Source organism: Chaetodon trifascialis, chromosome 10 (genome assembly GCF_039877785.1).
Source record: "Chaetodon trifascialis isolate fChaTrf1 chromosome 10, fChaTrf1.hap1, whole genome shotgun sequence".
In the NCBI taxonomy this organism is placed as follows: Eukaryota; Metazoa; Chordata; class Actinopteri; order Chaetodontiformes; family Chaetodontidae; genus Chaetodon; species Chaetodon trifascialis.
The window spans coordinates 20,740,532-20,753,762 of record NC_092065.1 but is presented as its reverse complement, the minus strand read 5'-3'; the positions used below and the strand labels follow the sequence as shown (position 1 = coordinate 20,753,762).

The 13,231-nt window shown below is 44.4% G+C and overlaps 1 protein-coding gene across 3 annotated transcripts in view; it reads left to right on the top strand.

Annotated features, from left to right (window-relative positions):
* The window catches only part of ppfibp2b (PPFIA binding protein 2b), a 78,550-nt gene extending 65,353 nt beyond the window's left edge, over positions 1–13,197 (top strand). The window contains exons 18-32 of one of the 3 annotated variants that reach the window (XM_070971950.1): positions 1,064–1,111; positions 2,427–2,589; positions 4,367–4,399; positions 5,405–5,437; positions 5,845–5,980; positions 6,077–6,196; positions 6,339–6,489; positions 6,912–7,023; positions 7,108–7,196; positions 7,368–7,490; positions 7,939–8,064; positions 8,150–8,338; positions 9,410–9,610; positions 11,030–11,095; positions 12,700–13,197. In XM_070971950.1, the coding sequence (XP_070828051.1) occupies positions 1,064–1,111; positions 2,427–2,589; positions 4,367–4,399; positions 5,405–5,437; positions 5,845–5,980; positions 6,077–6,196; positions 6,339–6,489; positions 6,912–7,023; positions 7,108–7,196; positions 7,368–7,490; positions 7,939–8,064; positions 8,150–8,338; positions 9,410–9,610; positions 11,030–11,095; positions 12,700–12,762 (1,653 nt within the window). In that variant the 3' untranslated portion in view covers positions 12,763–13,197. Of the gene's footprint in view, positions 1–1,063; positions 1,112–2,426; positions 2,590–4,366; positions 4,400–5,404; positions 5,438–5,844; positions 5,981–6,076; positions 6,197–6,338; positions 6,490–6,911; positions 7,024–7,107; positions 7,197–7,367; positions 7,491–7,938; positions 8,065–8,149; positions 8,339–9,409; positions 10,494–11,029; positions 11,096–12,699 lie in introns of those variants that run through there. The other 2 variants (XM_070971952.1, XM_070971953.1) reach the window with 2 other exon arrangements.
* Positions 13,198–13,231: the final 34 nt, after the last annotated feature.

Below are 13,231 nucleotides of genomic sequence, written 5' to 3'. Positions count from 1 at the left end.
AAAAAAGAAATTTCCAATAAAATCACAATAAAACAACATAAAAAAAATAAACTAAAATAAAATATACAATAAAATATTTAAATGATAAAACAATACAATAGATTATTGGAAATACACAGCAAGGAATTAGTTAAGTAAAAGTCATTTTTTACATCAATAAATATTTAATAGGAGTTCCAACATCCTGTCCATAGCCTACAAGAGCCAATAGCCAGTGTTGTAAAGAAGTGCCTGCCCGTTTTCTGCGTAAAGACTAAGCTAGTTGCAACTGATTGTGCAGATGATTGGTGCCTCATACAGCCAATGAAACTCCAGAAATGCACATGCAAATATATATAACACAGGGCTTGATATGATAAATAAATGGCCTCAATATCATTATAGATGGCCTAAAAATAGATTGCTTAAGTATAAATATAGATATTTCTAACTAAATGTAATAAATAGCCTTTCTTTGGAGAGTGCCTGGACATGCCATTAGAAAGACATGGAAAATGTTCGTTTTCTGTTGCATTGTTGTCAATTTTTATTGAACTTGGGCTTCATGCTATCGTCCCATTGTGTTTTCCAGCTAATAAGTCCCAGTGAGAGTCATCTGCAGGCATCATTTGCAAAAAAAATATTCAGGCCTTACTCAATGCCAGTAGCACTTAAAGTGATCCTGACTTTTAGGGGAAAAAAACACCAAAGACACCAAAATCGTGCATCATCACCTAATTAAAATAATTGCCTAAGTTTTTTTTGACTTTTTTTTTTTTTTTTTTTTGCCTGAATCAACTCCTTATGATGCTGCCCACCTCTGGTAAAGTTTTCTTAAAAACTTGAAAAAAATGATTATTTTAATAAGGTGTACGTGTACTCCACCTGGTTCAGGACCAGCTTTCACCAACTACACCTGCTGCTGCTTCTTAAATACCTGATCAGGGTGCACACTAACTCTGTTCCCTCTAAACAAACACTGCTGCTCTTTTAATCTGACTGTGTGATTGCTAACCTGCTAACTCTGGGTTTCTGTGTACATGTGTGTGTTCTTTCCTCTCTCCTGTGTGTCTGTTGGCTATAGGCTGTAGAGATCCAGCCAGTTGAAACTGAATCAGACGTAGGGGCAGAGGTACTGATCTGCTGCATGACTTCACACAACCTAACCTTCACCGAGCCCCCCAGAAACACACAAACACACACTATACATCGCTGTTCATGATATAGCAGGGCCCACATGATGTGACATCACAGGACGCTTTACAGTTACACAAGTGCATAATGCAGTCGAGGCATGTGTGTGGCATGCACTCAGACACATATTTAAATCTGACCACACAGTTTATTATTATTCATCCATTATATGGATGCATTTTGGGCTCCAAGCCTGACATTGTGTAGGCTCTAAAGTTTGTACTTATGTCAAGTTGTGTGTAGTTTTCAGTCGCTATGCAAATTATGTATTGGATTTGCAAGAAAGAAGTGTGTGCTACAGAGGCTAAAGCTGCAGTCCATTACAAGTCAGAAGTCAGTAGTTCTGAGTTTGTATTCCCATCTCCCAGTCTAAAGGCATCCCAGCTCATCTGCTGGAAAACATGGACGCCTGCAGCACACTGAACTTCACAAGCACTAGCTCACTTTAAATGAGACAAGATTATTATTATTATTGTTTTAAAGCATTATTACCTCTGTTGCATTTATGAGGTACCTCCAGATATACAGTACATCACCTTTGTGAATTCTCTGCTGTTCAACTTTTTCATATAATCCCACTAAAAAACTGAGATTAAGTAAATGATGCTATCTCTCAGAACCTGTTGTGAGCCTTGTGTTGCACAGCACAGACAGTGATGTAATGCTCCACGTACCCTTTGACCTCATGTTCCCAGTGTGACAAGCAAAGTTCACAGCTGAGTTTTCCTCCTCAGTAAAAGAAAACCATGTCTCCTATGTGATCACAGCCTTACACCCACACACATATCCATTGCTCCACACAGGCAAACACATATCCGCACAGTGTTCATACGCACACGCACACACAAAGGGCCAAGACCCACCTGAAGTGGCTGTCAGTAGTGCTCGGCATCATGGCTGCCTCCCAGCTGTTTCTCTCTGCTGGCCTTTCTCCTCTTATTCCCTCAGAACCCCAGTGACTTTGATGCCTGGTCAGATGCTGGCATCATCAGACATTCACCCTCCAAAAGACTCTCTGTTATGCAACAGAGCAAAGAGGCAAAATCAAAGCATGACTCCGCTGTTCACTCATGAAAGATATTCACTTCATTTGGGTCCAGGTTATCAGTCAAGAGCATATTTGAAGCAGGAATGAATGAAAGGCTGTTAAGCAGTTTTCTGTTTCGATACTTTCATCTCACATTGCGTTTATTCATTTGGTTCTAGACCAGACTTAATAAAGAACGCGTGGTTTCCTTTTCTATATTCTACAGAATCCAGCTCTGGAGCTGAGCAAGTACCAGACTCTGCCGGGAAAACGCAGCAAAAAGAGCGAACTGACTGCCGAGCTGAACGGCAACAGAGAGGGAGACGGAGAGTATTTATCTCCTGTCCAGCTCTCTGCTGTCCACAGCCATGACCAGGACTACAGTCTCAGTGAGTGTCCACATCACTAACCAACAGGAGACGCATAAAGTCTGTCCTGCGTCTTCTGCAGCCGCTTGTCACACTAAGATCATTTTCAGTGTTTTCTGCCTTTTAAAGGAAAAATGCTTTAATGAAAGGTGTTGACAGTGAAGTGTGTAGATTATCTAGAGTGTGTGGGAAACTGGGCCTCATGCAAGTACTGACAAATTCGTTCTTAGGTGGAAGTTATTTAGGAAAGTTTGTCGCATTCATCAATTTTCCTGAACGCAGTATTTTCTCTTAGTACTATAATTTAGTATTTAGTAAATGTCATTTTCAGTATTAGCAGACAATCACATGAGAGGTCAGTGTGGGGCAGCTCGTGGCGGTTTTTCAGGTGCTGATGTGCTGAACTCTTCCTCAGACGTGTGTGATGTGGTGCTTGCATCCAACAAAAACACAGAATGGACACAATTGACTCTGCAAGAATATCAGTAACATTGGACATAAAATGAGGACACCACACAGATACATCAGCACCATCTCACCTGCACGCAGAGCTGCTGGACCTGCTGCTTTGGCAGCGTGTGGGACAGCTCAGGAGGAGGTGAAGACATGTCCCTGAACCGCTCGAGCTAGACGAGCCGCCCTGACGAGCATGAGTGTGGTTTTTGTGCCGACTCCGGGGTTTTAATCTCAGATCAAAGAAATTTGTCTGAGACAGGCGAATTGTGGCAGGAGTCTTGGAATCTGCTCTCGTCCTCCGTCTGACAGCTGCCTCGTTATGCAGGTCACCTACTGAGGGCTACATTCTGTCCTCTGATATCTCCTCAACTGTCACGTCCACTGGACCGCCTCTCATATTAGCCATGGACAGATTTGTTTAAGCAAGCCAATTTCTGACAGCCCTGATGACACCTTGTTGCTAGCTTATTAATATTTTATAGCTGTTCTGGGTCTTTATACGAACGCTAACGCCGCTGGATGTGCTCTGTTTTTCGTCTGATGAGTTCTGACAGCAGGACTTGCAGCTCTGCGGTATGAAATTCTTTCACTCTCGGGTGACCCCGAGGTCGAGCCTTTGCTCGCAGAGCTCCGCGTCTGCACATTCAGGAGGCGAGCTCTGTTGATTCTTTCAAATCCGGGCTGAAAACATACCTGTTTTCTGTTCACTGTGATCCCTCCTGACTGACAAGTGAGCTAGCTACTCCAACCCAATTACAGTTATACAGCATGAGCAGATTAGCATTATTACCTGTGTGTTCTTCCCATTTAACGTCGTGTGTTCTCCTTTCTGCAGAGTGTACAGCGCCTCTCTGGGGGATGTGCACTTTAGATCAACTGAAGTTTTTCTGAATGGAATTTGCCCACAGGCGGAGCAGAACAGACAACCTTGTACTGTTGATTATGCTAACGATCACACCTCCTCATATATAGCCGGTGTTCATCAAATTGAACTGAGAGTTTGGTGCATTTGACTTGAAACACTGTTACGAGCAAACCTCACAGAAAACACTCAGAGAGATTCAGGATAGGGGCTCAGAGACGTTCTTGCGCGAGGCCCATTGTTTCTGAAAAGAGACGCTGCTGTTGCTGCTCTAATCACCACAAATAGATTTGACTCACCTCAGTCGTAGTTATCTCCGTTACTAAATACCACAGGGCTTAAATGGGAAAATATGTCCTTGAACAACTTGAACTAACTTTGCTCCAACTGCTTCCCTCTCTGTGCCCTTTCTCCCTCTCTCCGCCTCCCGTCTGCTTTGCTGTCGGATTGCTCTTTTCTCTGTTTGTGCTCTGGCTGCAGTTCGCTGCAGGAGCGCCAGTGCTCCGGCTCTAGGTACTGTATGCTCACACATTATTCAAATGTCAGCGCTGGAAATACACCGGGGAATTGAGTCAGCTCGCTAGTGCCGCTGCTCCGAATCTGAAGTCACACAAACGAGTCTTCTGACAAACAAAATTCAGTTATCTCACGAACAAAACAAGATTGTCCCTGTCACAGCCAAACCTCAGAGGTGAGCCGAGTCAGGGTGAGTAACACCGAGGATCAAGCTGCTCTAAAGCCGGGATTATTAGGACTCCCTCGACTCGGAGAGCTGTCGAAGATAATGCCCGGCTCTCTCGCATCAGCATTAACTGAAACACACACACACACACACACACACACACAGGCGCACTTCAAGCTAATAGGCATATAAGCACACAGCCAGCCATGTATCATCCTACACAGAGCCAGAGCTTAAAGCAGGAGGGTAATCAGAGGGCTGTGAGAGGGCGAGGAGCGCGAGCTTAAAGATGTTTGCGGTTCAACTAGCTTAGACATCCAAAGTAAACAAAGAAGGATGCAGCCTGACATGTCCTCCTTTCCTCGCCCGGCTCACTCCCACCGACAGAGCAAGGTGTGCTCAAAGGAAACAGGTGAAGAATAAGAAAGAAGTGATTAGCTTCCCCATCAAACACACATGTAATCGGGTTTGTTTTAGCTCCACTTCAGTTAAACCCCTCAGAGTAGGAACTCTCTTTGCAGCCTCTTGTCAGGGCTCTTGAGAGGATGTGTCAGGTTAAGAATCAAGACAGGAAATGGGTGTGCGGTGACCTCATTCCACTTAAGGTCATCCTGCCAGGTGACCTCTCAGCATCTGTGCAAACAAATACAGTGTTCATGTAAACGAGCAGATGAGGTTGTGGCACAGTTAGGCGTCCGCCTGAGGCTTGTGGATTCGCTGCTTAATACACTTCACATGTATATAACATTCATTTTGGAGGTAAACTAATGCTAATGCTTACTTCTGCTTTCTCTCTGCTTGCTCTCTTCTCACTTCACTAACCTCCTCTGCCTCAGGATCTCCTGGAAAACATGACCTCTATGATGTTGGTGCGTATTGTAGCTCAACCCCAGCGTGAAACTCTGTTACATTGTGTTGAGATCAGTGAGCGTGGAGAAATCATATTTGATGGAAATGGAAAACACTAACTGGACTGTTGGATGCGTCGTCGTATTAATTCAGAATGACAGATTCTGGATGATTTCCATCAAGTGGTCAAATGATAACCTGTTGCAGCACGTTACCTGGTGTTATCATTGAAACAGCCGCTGTTTTGAAGTCATGGTGCTTTTCAGGAAACTATATATTATGAAATATGTCAGAATAAATGTAAAATAGGCTACCAATGGAAGAGACAGGACAAGTGTGTGCATTAACTTTGAGCGAACATGCATTTTGCATGGACTCGCATGGTGTTGAGTATCTGTGATTATATCCTTGTGTTTTTGTCTTGCAGGGCGTCCAGAGAAGCTAGAGGAGTGTGTTCTCTCAGACCAGTCCCCTCTGTCCTCCGGAGTGGACTCTGGACAGCAGTCCCCTGTCTCACCAGAAAACAGGAAGAGTCACAGAGGAATAAAGAAACTGTGGGGGAAGTAAGTTTGACAGCACTGTTTACTTTTCGGTTTTGTTTCTCTGTACCTCTGTCCAGTTTTCCTTCACACACTCATCCATGCTCTGGTTGTCCTCAGGATCCGTCGCAGCCAGTCAGGCAGTCCTGCGCAGGTTCATGACCCAGAGCTGGGGGAGTTCAAGAGGGGAGGCTTCAGAGCTACAGCTGGACCGAGACTGTCCCGTTCAGGGAACACAAGGTACAAAAACACACGTACACTCACACAGGCTGGACCTGGGCGGTACTGTAGGAATAATACATTAAGACATTACAGTGTGTGGTTCCAGGTTAGTCTTGTTTCTCTCCTCATTGTTAACCTTTTTGTCTTGTCACCCTGTCAGAGACCTGAAGATGCCTTTTGCCAAGTGGAGCACCGAGCAGGTTTGTGACTGGCTCGAGGACATTGGACTCGGTCAGTACTGCATCCTCGCGCGCCACTGGATCACCAGCGGTCAGACTTTACTGTCAGCCACCCCGCAAGACCAAGAGAGGGTACACACACAATCACGCACACATTAACACCGCCTACTCTATATGGAGCATGTTTCCTAAAGATGTGTCAGGCTCATTTGGTTTACCTGACAAAATAATCTTCCATTCAGCCTGTCAGGTAGTTTTCAGTTCTACCTGTCTCTTCATTGTTGCTGTCTGTCTGTCTGTTTGGCATTTAGCAACGCCTGCCTCTGCTTTTCAACCTGCTTGTTAGTTTCGCCTTCAACGCTGTCACCTCAGACCCCCCCACCCCACCCCCACCCCGCCCGAATCTGTCTGTCTCTCTCAATAGGATCATTTTAATTAGATAATTCACTCTCATGGTGGTGTGTTCTTCCTCTCTCAGGTGAACCTGCGATTTCATCTGTAAGATTTCAGTAAGTGTGACAAGGTGCTATTTTTTCCCTCTGCTGTGTCTCCAGGAGCTGGCGATGAAGAATCCCCTCCACAGGAAGAAGCTCCAGTTAGCCATCAAGACGATCAGCGGCAAGCAGGCTGAGAAGTCTGCGGAGCTCGATTACGTCTGGGTCACCCGTACGTACTGAAAGCACACATGAGAAAACGCTGACAGAGCATCACTCTGAGGTGTCCTTACATGTCATGTTTTATGATCCCAAGGCTGGCTCGATGACATCGGCCTTCCTCAATACAAAGACCAGTTTAATGAAGGCAGAGTGGACGGGCAGATGCTGCAGTACCTCACTGTGGTGAGTTTGGAGCTAATGATGTGAAGGTCAAATTACAGCTGCTTTAAAGTTAAACCAGGCTTCATGGAATTCCACATCGAAAGTGACCCGAAGCTTGCGAGCAGAGATCCAATGCTCACTTTCTCCTTCCCTGGTTGTAGTTGCTCTCATCTCTCTGTCTTCTGTCTTCAGAATGACTTGTTATTCCTGAAGGTGACCAGCCAGCTGCATCACCTCAGCATCAAGTGCGCCATTCATGTTCTCCACGTCAACAAGTTCCACCCTAACTGCCTCAAGCGCAGGCCCAGCAATGAGGTAAGTGTGTGTGTGTGTGTGTGTGTGTGTGTGTGTGTGTGTGTGTGTGTGTGGGTGTGGGTGTGGGTGTGGGTGTGGGTGTTATTTTCTTGTTTTATTGGTTTTATTGAATTTTAGCTTATTTTCTTCTTACTTTTTCAAAATCCTATTTGTGTGTCTTTTTGTATTCCTTTGTGCACTTTGCAGTTTACAATTTTTCTAACCATTTTTCACTGCAGGTTATACAGTTTTAGATTTTTGGATGTGTTTTTTTCTTCCGTTCCAGGCATCCATTGCTCTCCATTTATTTCTATTTGCTTTGTTTGCGATGTCTAATCCGTACTATTATCAATTCCCCAATAAAATGATCAAAATTTCAAACATTTTCTAAAGCACACTTGCATGGAATTGAAAAATTGTAGTCATTTTTGTATCTACAGCACAGTGTGTGTGTGTGTTTGTGTTTTAGAACCAGTTCGCTCCCAGTGAGGTGGTGCAGTGGTCCAACCACAGAGTCATGGAGTGGCTGAGATCTGTGGATCTCGCAGAGTATGCACCAAACCTGAGGGGCAGCGGTGTGCACGGAGGCCTAGTAGTGAGTAGATGAAATCACACAGTTTGTGGGACATCAAAAGAAAAGCGCTGCAGAAAGCGTCATAAATGAGTCTGTCCTCTCATAGATGCTGGAGCCTCGGTTTAACTCGGACACGCTGGCCATGCTGCTGAACATCCCTCCTCAGAAAACACTGCTGAGACGCCACCTAACCACCAACTTCAACAGCCTGGTGGGAGCACAAGCTCAGCAGGAGAAGAGGGAGTACACAGAGGCAGCAGGGTACACCCCACTCAGCATCACAGCCAAAGTCAAGGTACGACGATAAGTATGGGAAGAGGAAATACTCAGAGGCAACAATGCCGCATTAGACAACACGCACACACACAGCTACCCCGTCCTCTCTTCCTGCATGTGTGAGAGAAAGCACCTTAATCCGAGGTGAAACCTTGATGTGCCAGCTCAGTTTAAGCTGCGAGCCCTCCGGTGTGGTGCAGCGTGTGAGCAGAGTAAACCCGGGACTGCGCCGCTTCTCCTCACAGCTTTAGGATCCAGCCATTAGCTGCAGCCTCAGCTTTAAGTCCCTCTTTGCTCTGCTGAAGAAAAATGGAAGAATAATCCACCCTAAAACACAATACGCACTCGCTGTTGACCCAGTGATGACCTTGGACACTTAGATCTGAAATTTCTTAAGCTGCTCTGTGAACGCTAAATATTTATGCGGGTGGTTTGGTGAACACGTTTGACCTGGAAGGCGTAAATAGACTGGATCAAAAAAAAAAAAAAAGAGTTATTTGTGTGTTTGGATTTCCTCCCTGGGGGCCAGCCAGCTACCCAGTGATATCCTTTGGTGCTTTGTGATAATATCACAGTGGCTTTAGTCAGCAAGAGCAAGCTTAGAGGACACATTTCTATAAGCTGCAGTCTGTTGCTGCCTGGTATCACTTATTACTCACATGTACAGAATGCAACACTAAAGCACAAGAAAACGCAACCTGGCTGAAAGCATGTGCCAAAAGAGGGAGACCGCGCATGGTCTCTGAATAATGGCAGATGTTTTTAAGCTATTAAGTAAACCGCAATAGAGTGTGTCGGTCAGCAGATCAGTGTGTATGCTAACAATGAGCTGCAGAGTCTGTAGAGTCGTCACAACAAGCAACTCCTTTCATAGTACACATAGTCGTTTGATCCTTTTTTAATACAAAAATATTGAATAGAGCGGCTTTGCTGGAGTCTGGGACCACAATGATAAAAAATTGTCCAAAGTTAGACAAGACAGGCAAAAAACACAAGCACATAAATCATCAGTCATTTTCAGTCCTGTCGCCTGGAATGCAGATCAGTCGCATCTTATCAGTCACATCTCTGTCATGTCCTCTCATTGCAGCCGAAGAAGTTGGGCTTCTCTAACTTGACTCACCTCCGGAGGAGACGGCCGGATGAATCCACAGACTACGTCTGTCCGGTCGAGTCGTCCTCGCCTCAGTCAGAACAGTCTGCAGTGAACGGGGTGCAGGTGCGGCCGTACGCCGGCTTCAGGGGCCTGAGCCCCATCCTGGACCGAGAGTCCGACCGCTCCAGGGACCAGGTGGGGCTCAGCGACAGCAGAGCTGACGCGTCTCCATGAGAGCTGTGGCGACAACATGACGATACTGTGTTGTCACGCTTTTCATCAGCCTGTCAGCTGTCACTGCTACTACTCTGCTTCCTTTGCTTGCGTCCCATGATACCTCAGTCCATCCGCTCCCCGCTCCTTTAAACCCCCGCCCATCAGCCCGACCCTGTGCCTTACGAGTGAAGAGATTCAGTGACGCCCAGATAAACCTGCCCGACTGTGTTACGCTCACAGCTGCTTGTCATGAAGGGTGTACTGAGACGATGAATCTGCACACTTGAAGTATTTTGATTTCATTTCCAGTCAGATGCCTAACTAACCCGACCTCAGCCTCAAACCTGTGCCATGATCTAACTCATCATGAGAGAACACAGCGTCTCTCTGGACTCCACTTCCTGTGACATCTCTTCCTCTAATCCATACACTATATATGGACATCTCCTGTTGTGCAGTATTAAGCCATTGTTCTGAGGTTTGTGCACCACCATTATATGATTTTATATGTGTGTGAGTCAGTCATCACATCATTTAAAGCTTTGATTTTAATACGGTTTTGTCACATGGTCGAGATGAACTTGTGCAATATTTGCATAATATTACGGAGGGATTTTATTTAATATTTATGTCATTGCAGAGGAAATGATAAAATAGCATGTGTAGTTGGGACCTGAGGTGGTGATTTTGTACTGTTATTTTCATATTTTCTGTAATAGTATTTTTATAGCAAAGAAAATCCTGCTCCGCAAAAGGACGCTTACATGTGGTCATGGAAATGTAAAAAGATTTATCGAATCGTTTCATAAATAAAATCATACGTGTGTAAAGTCGATTCGTTCTTTCTACACAGAGGCAGAAAGATCAGGTGTTCATTTATTTTGGATGTAGAATATATGAGGTAAACGCACATTATATGCTACATCTCACTTATTACATCAGTACCCAAAGATAAGAAAAACATGATTTTTAAGCTTCGAAACAGCTGACGTGGACAAAATAAAGTGATGCACTCACTCTTGTGGAGCCACAATGGACAGCATGGCTGAGTAATCTGCATCAACCACTAACCTGCTTTCATCATCATCATCCTCACATCACGGTGGCTGTCATGACTCTCTATGACACCAGCTTCCCCCTCGGCGGACCAATCTGAGCCAAGATGGCTGCTGATCATTACCATGGTAACCCTGTTCAAGATGACATGGGAAGTGCATGTTTGGGGGGGGGGGGTTAATGGCAATGCATACTTACATGAATGCAAACTATTAATCGCTGTATTCTGAAGCTGAGGAAGCTCATCATTGTTTCATTGAATGTCCGTGGTCGTGGTGTATAATGGGTTCATGAGACCCTGTGTGTGCCGTGTGTGTGTGTGTGTCTGTGTGTGTGTTGCAGATGGCGATCACAGAGGGTACCATGTTGCAAATAGAAGCTCTGTCTGAAAGCATCAACAACCTCACAGTAAGCACCAACACACACAAGCTGCTGGTAATGACGTGTGCAGCTGATTCACTCACCGAGTAACTGCCCCGCAACGCTGGTAACAGTTCGAGTCATTGGATGTAGAACTCTGAGGGAGAAACTAAAGCATTAAAACGCCGCAGATCTGTGTGATAATTGCTAAAGGGATACGATGAATTGTAGAGTGACACACAGTTGCTGGCACTTCATTATTTGCTGTTATTTTGTGCCTGTTCTGTTTGCTGAAGTCATCTCGGTAATTGAACCCGAAGGCTTTGGATAACAAACATGTAAAACCACTTCTAAAGCAACATCTCCTGGGAACCAGATGAACCGTGAGATCTTTGAGAGAAAAATGTGACCTTTATTTTATTAATGTATAAAGAGATCCATTCAAAGGTGAAAGATTAAATCATTGTTTTATTATTTTAGAAACGGTGACCATTTTTATGCCTCCCATGATACTAAAAAGGCCGCAGGCCTAAATTAATCAAACTGACTGATAATTAAAAACACATTTTTCACAGCTGAGATGTCATAGCAAGAAAAGAATGGGTGTAATTAATATCAATTACAACATTGCATTCTATGTAGTTTTGCTACTTTCCATTGTTTCTGCTAAGCTTAGTGGCTGCAAGGTCCAGGTTCATGTTTATTTTACAGATGTGGCAATGACATCTTCTCATCTAACCTTTGGCAAGAAGGCGGATAAGCATATTACCTAAAACATCGAGTAATTCTCTTCAAGGCAGAGTAGGATTGATATTTGAGTTTGTAAACACAACGTTCAAAGCTGGCCCCTCCTCCAGCTCAGTGACACCTGAGTGCCCACCCTCACACCTCGCTGTTATTGGCTGGGTGCCCAGCTTGATGCCCAGAAACTTTTTTTTTTTTTTTTTTTTTTTTTTTTTTGAGGAAAATCCTACTGATTTTACTGACTGGCCCTTTCCTCAGCGGATTATTATCGAAGCGTTAACACCTAAGAAGCATTTTAATGTAGCTGCTCGAGGTGGAGCTAATTGTAAATATTATGCTGTTGGGGGAGTCTTGTGTGGAAAAATCTGAATCCACAGAGTAACCGGTATTAATAGCTGTGAAAATATTAGAAGTAGGAGTAGAAGTAGCAGAAAAAAACACCTTGTAATTGTATTAGTTCCACCTGTGCCTTTCAAGTAAAAACCTGCTGTGTGGACAGCCTGTTGTTGCTGAACTCTGCAGTGAAGCTGGTTGTGTGCTGACGGGATAAATTCTCCTTATACGCCTTGCAAGGTGTTATATATTAAATGAAGCATTTTACACATAACTGGTGTCATTTCCATTAACAAAGGAGGCTTTTGTTAACACAATTGGAAGCCTTTCCTGTTCATCAGGACCACATTTCCCATAAATCCTCACGGCCTCTGAAGTAATTTGCTGTTGTAATAAAACTGCTGTGTTCTCTTTTGTGCGTAAAGCCGTCACAAAATAAAGACTGATGGCCTTATTTGTTTGCAATATCCTCCCATAGACTGAAACTAAATGTGTAATCTGATCCCAGCTCAGTGGCAAACACCAAGTGCCAAGCTTTCTAACCCATTACCACTCCCATGATGCTTTGCTTCCAGTACCTGCTCAGCCGCGATGAGCTGCGGAAGGAGCTGAGGCATTCGCAGACGGCGCTAGTTTGAAGGACAATGACGCAGCACCGTTGGCTCACTAACGCTGTCGATCAACCACAGAGACCTGTAGCAACCAGTCTGACACCTGTACTGTACCTCAAGCCCCAGCCTAACACTGCAGTGTGGAGCTCTCACATCTTCTTCTACTAGCCGCTGATACCTCATGTAACATGTACAGTCACCCACAGTGGACCTACAGATGCCAGTGGACGTTCACAGTGCGGGAAACATTCATCAAGGGTTGCTGACACAAATCTTTGTTTAATTTCTACAATAATGAACTGAACTGTTACTCACGGGCCATTTGGTTTCCCTATGCAATGTACCTTCTAATGATCATACTGACCACTGTGTACTATATATACTGTGCTGGTAAATCAAAGGGGAGAACAGGGCCACATTAGCCAATACTTGATTCATGACAATCATATGAAATGTAATATCATTTTGTAGAGACGGGTCAAATTTATCATTTTGA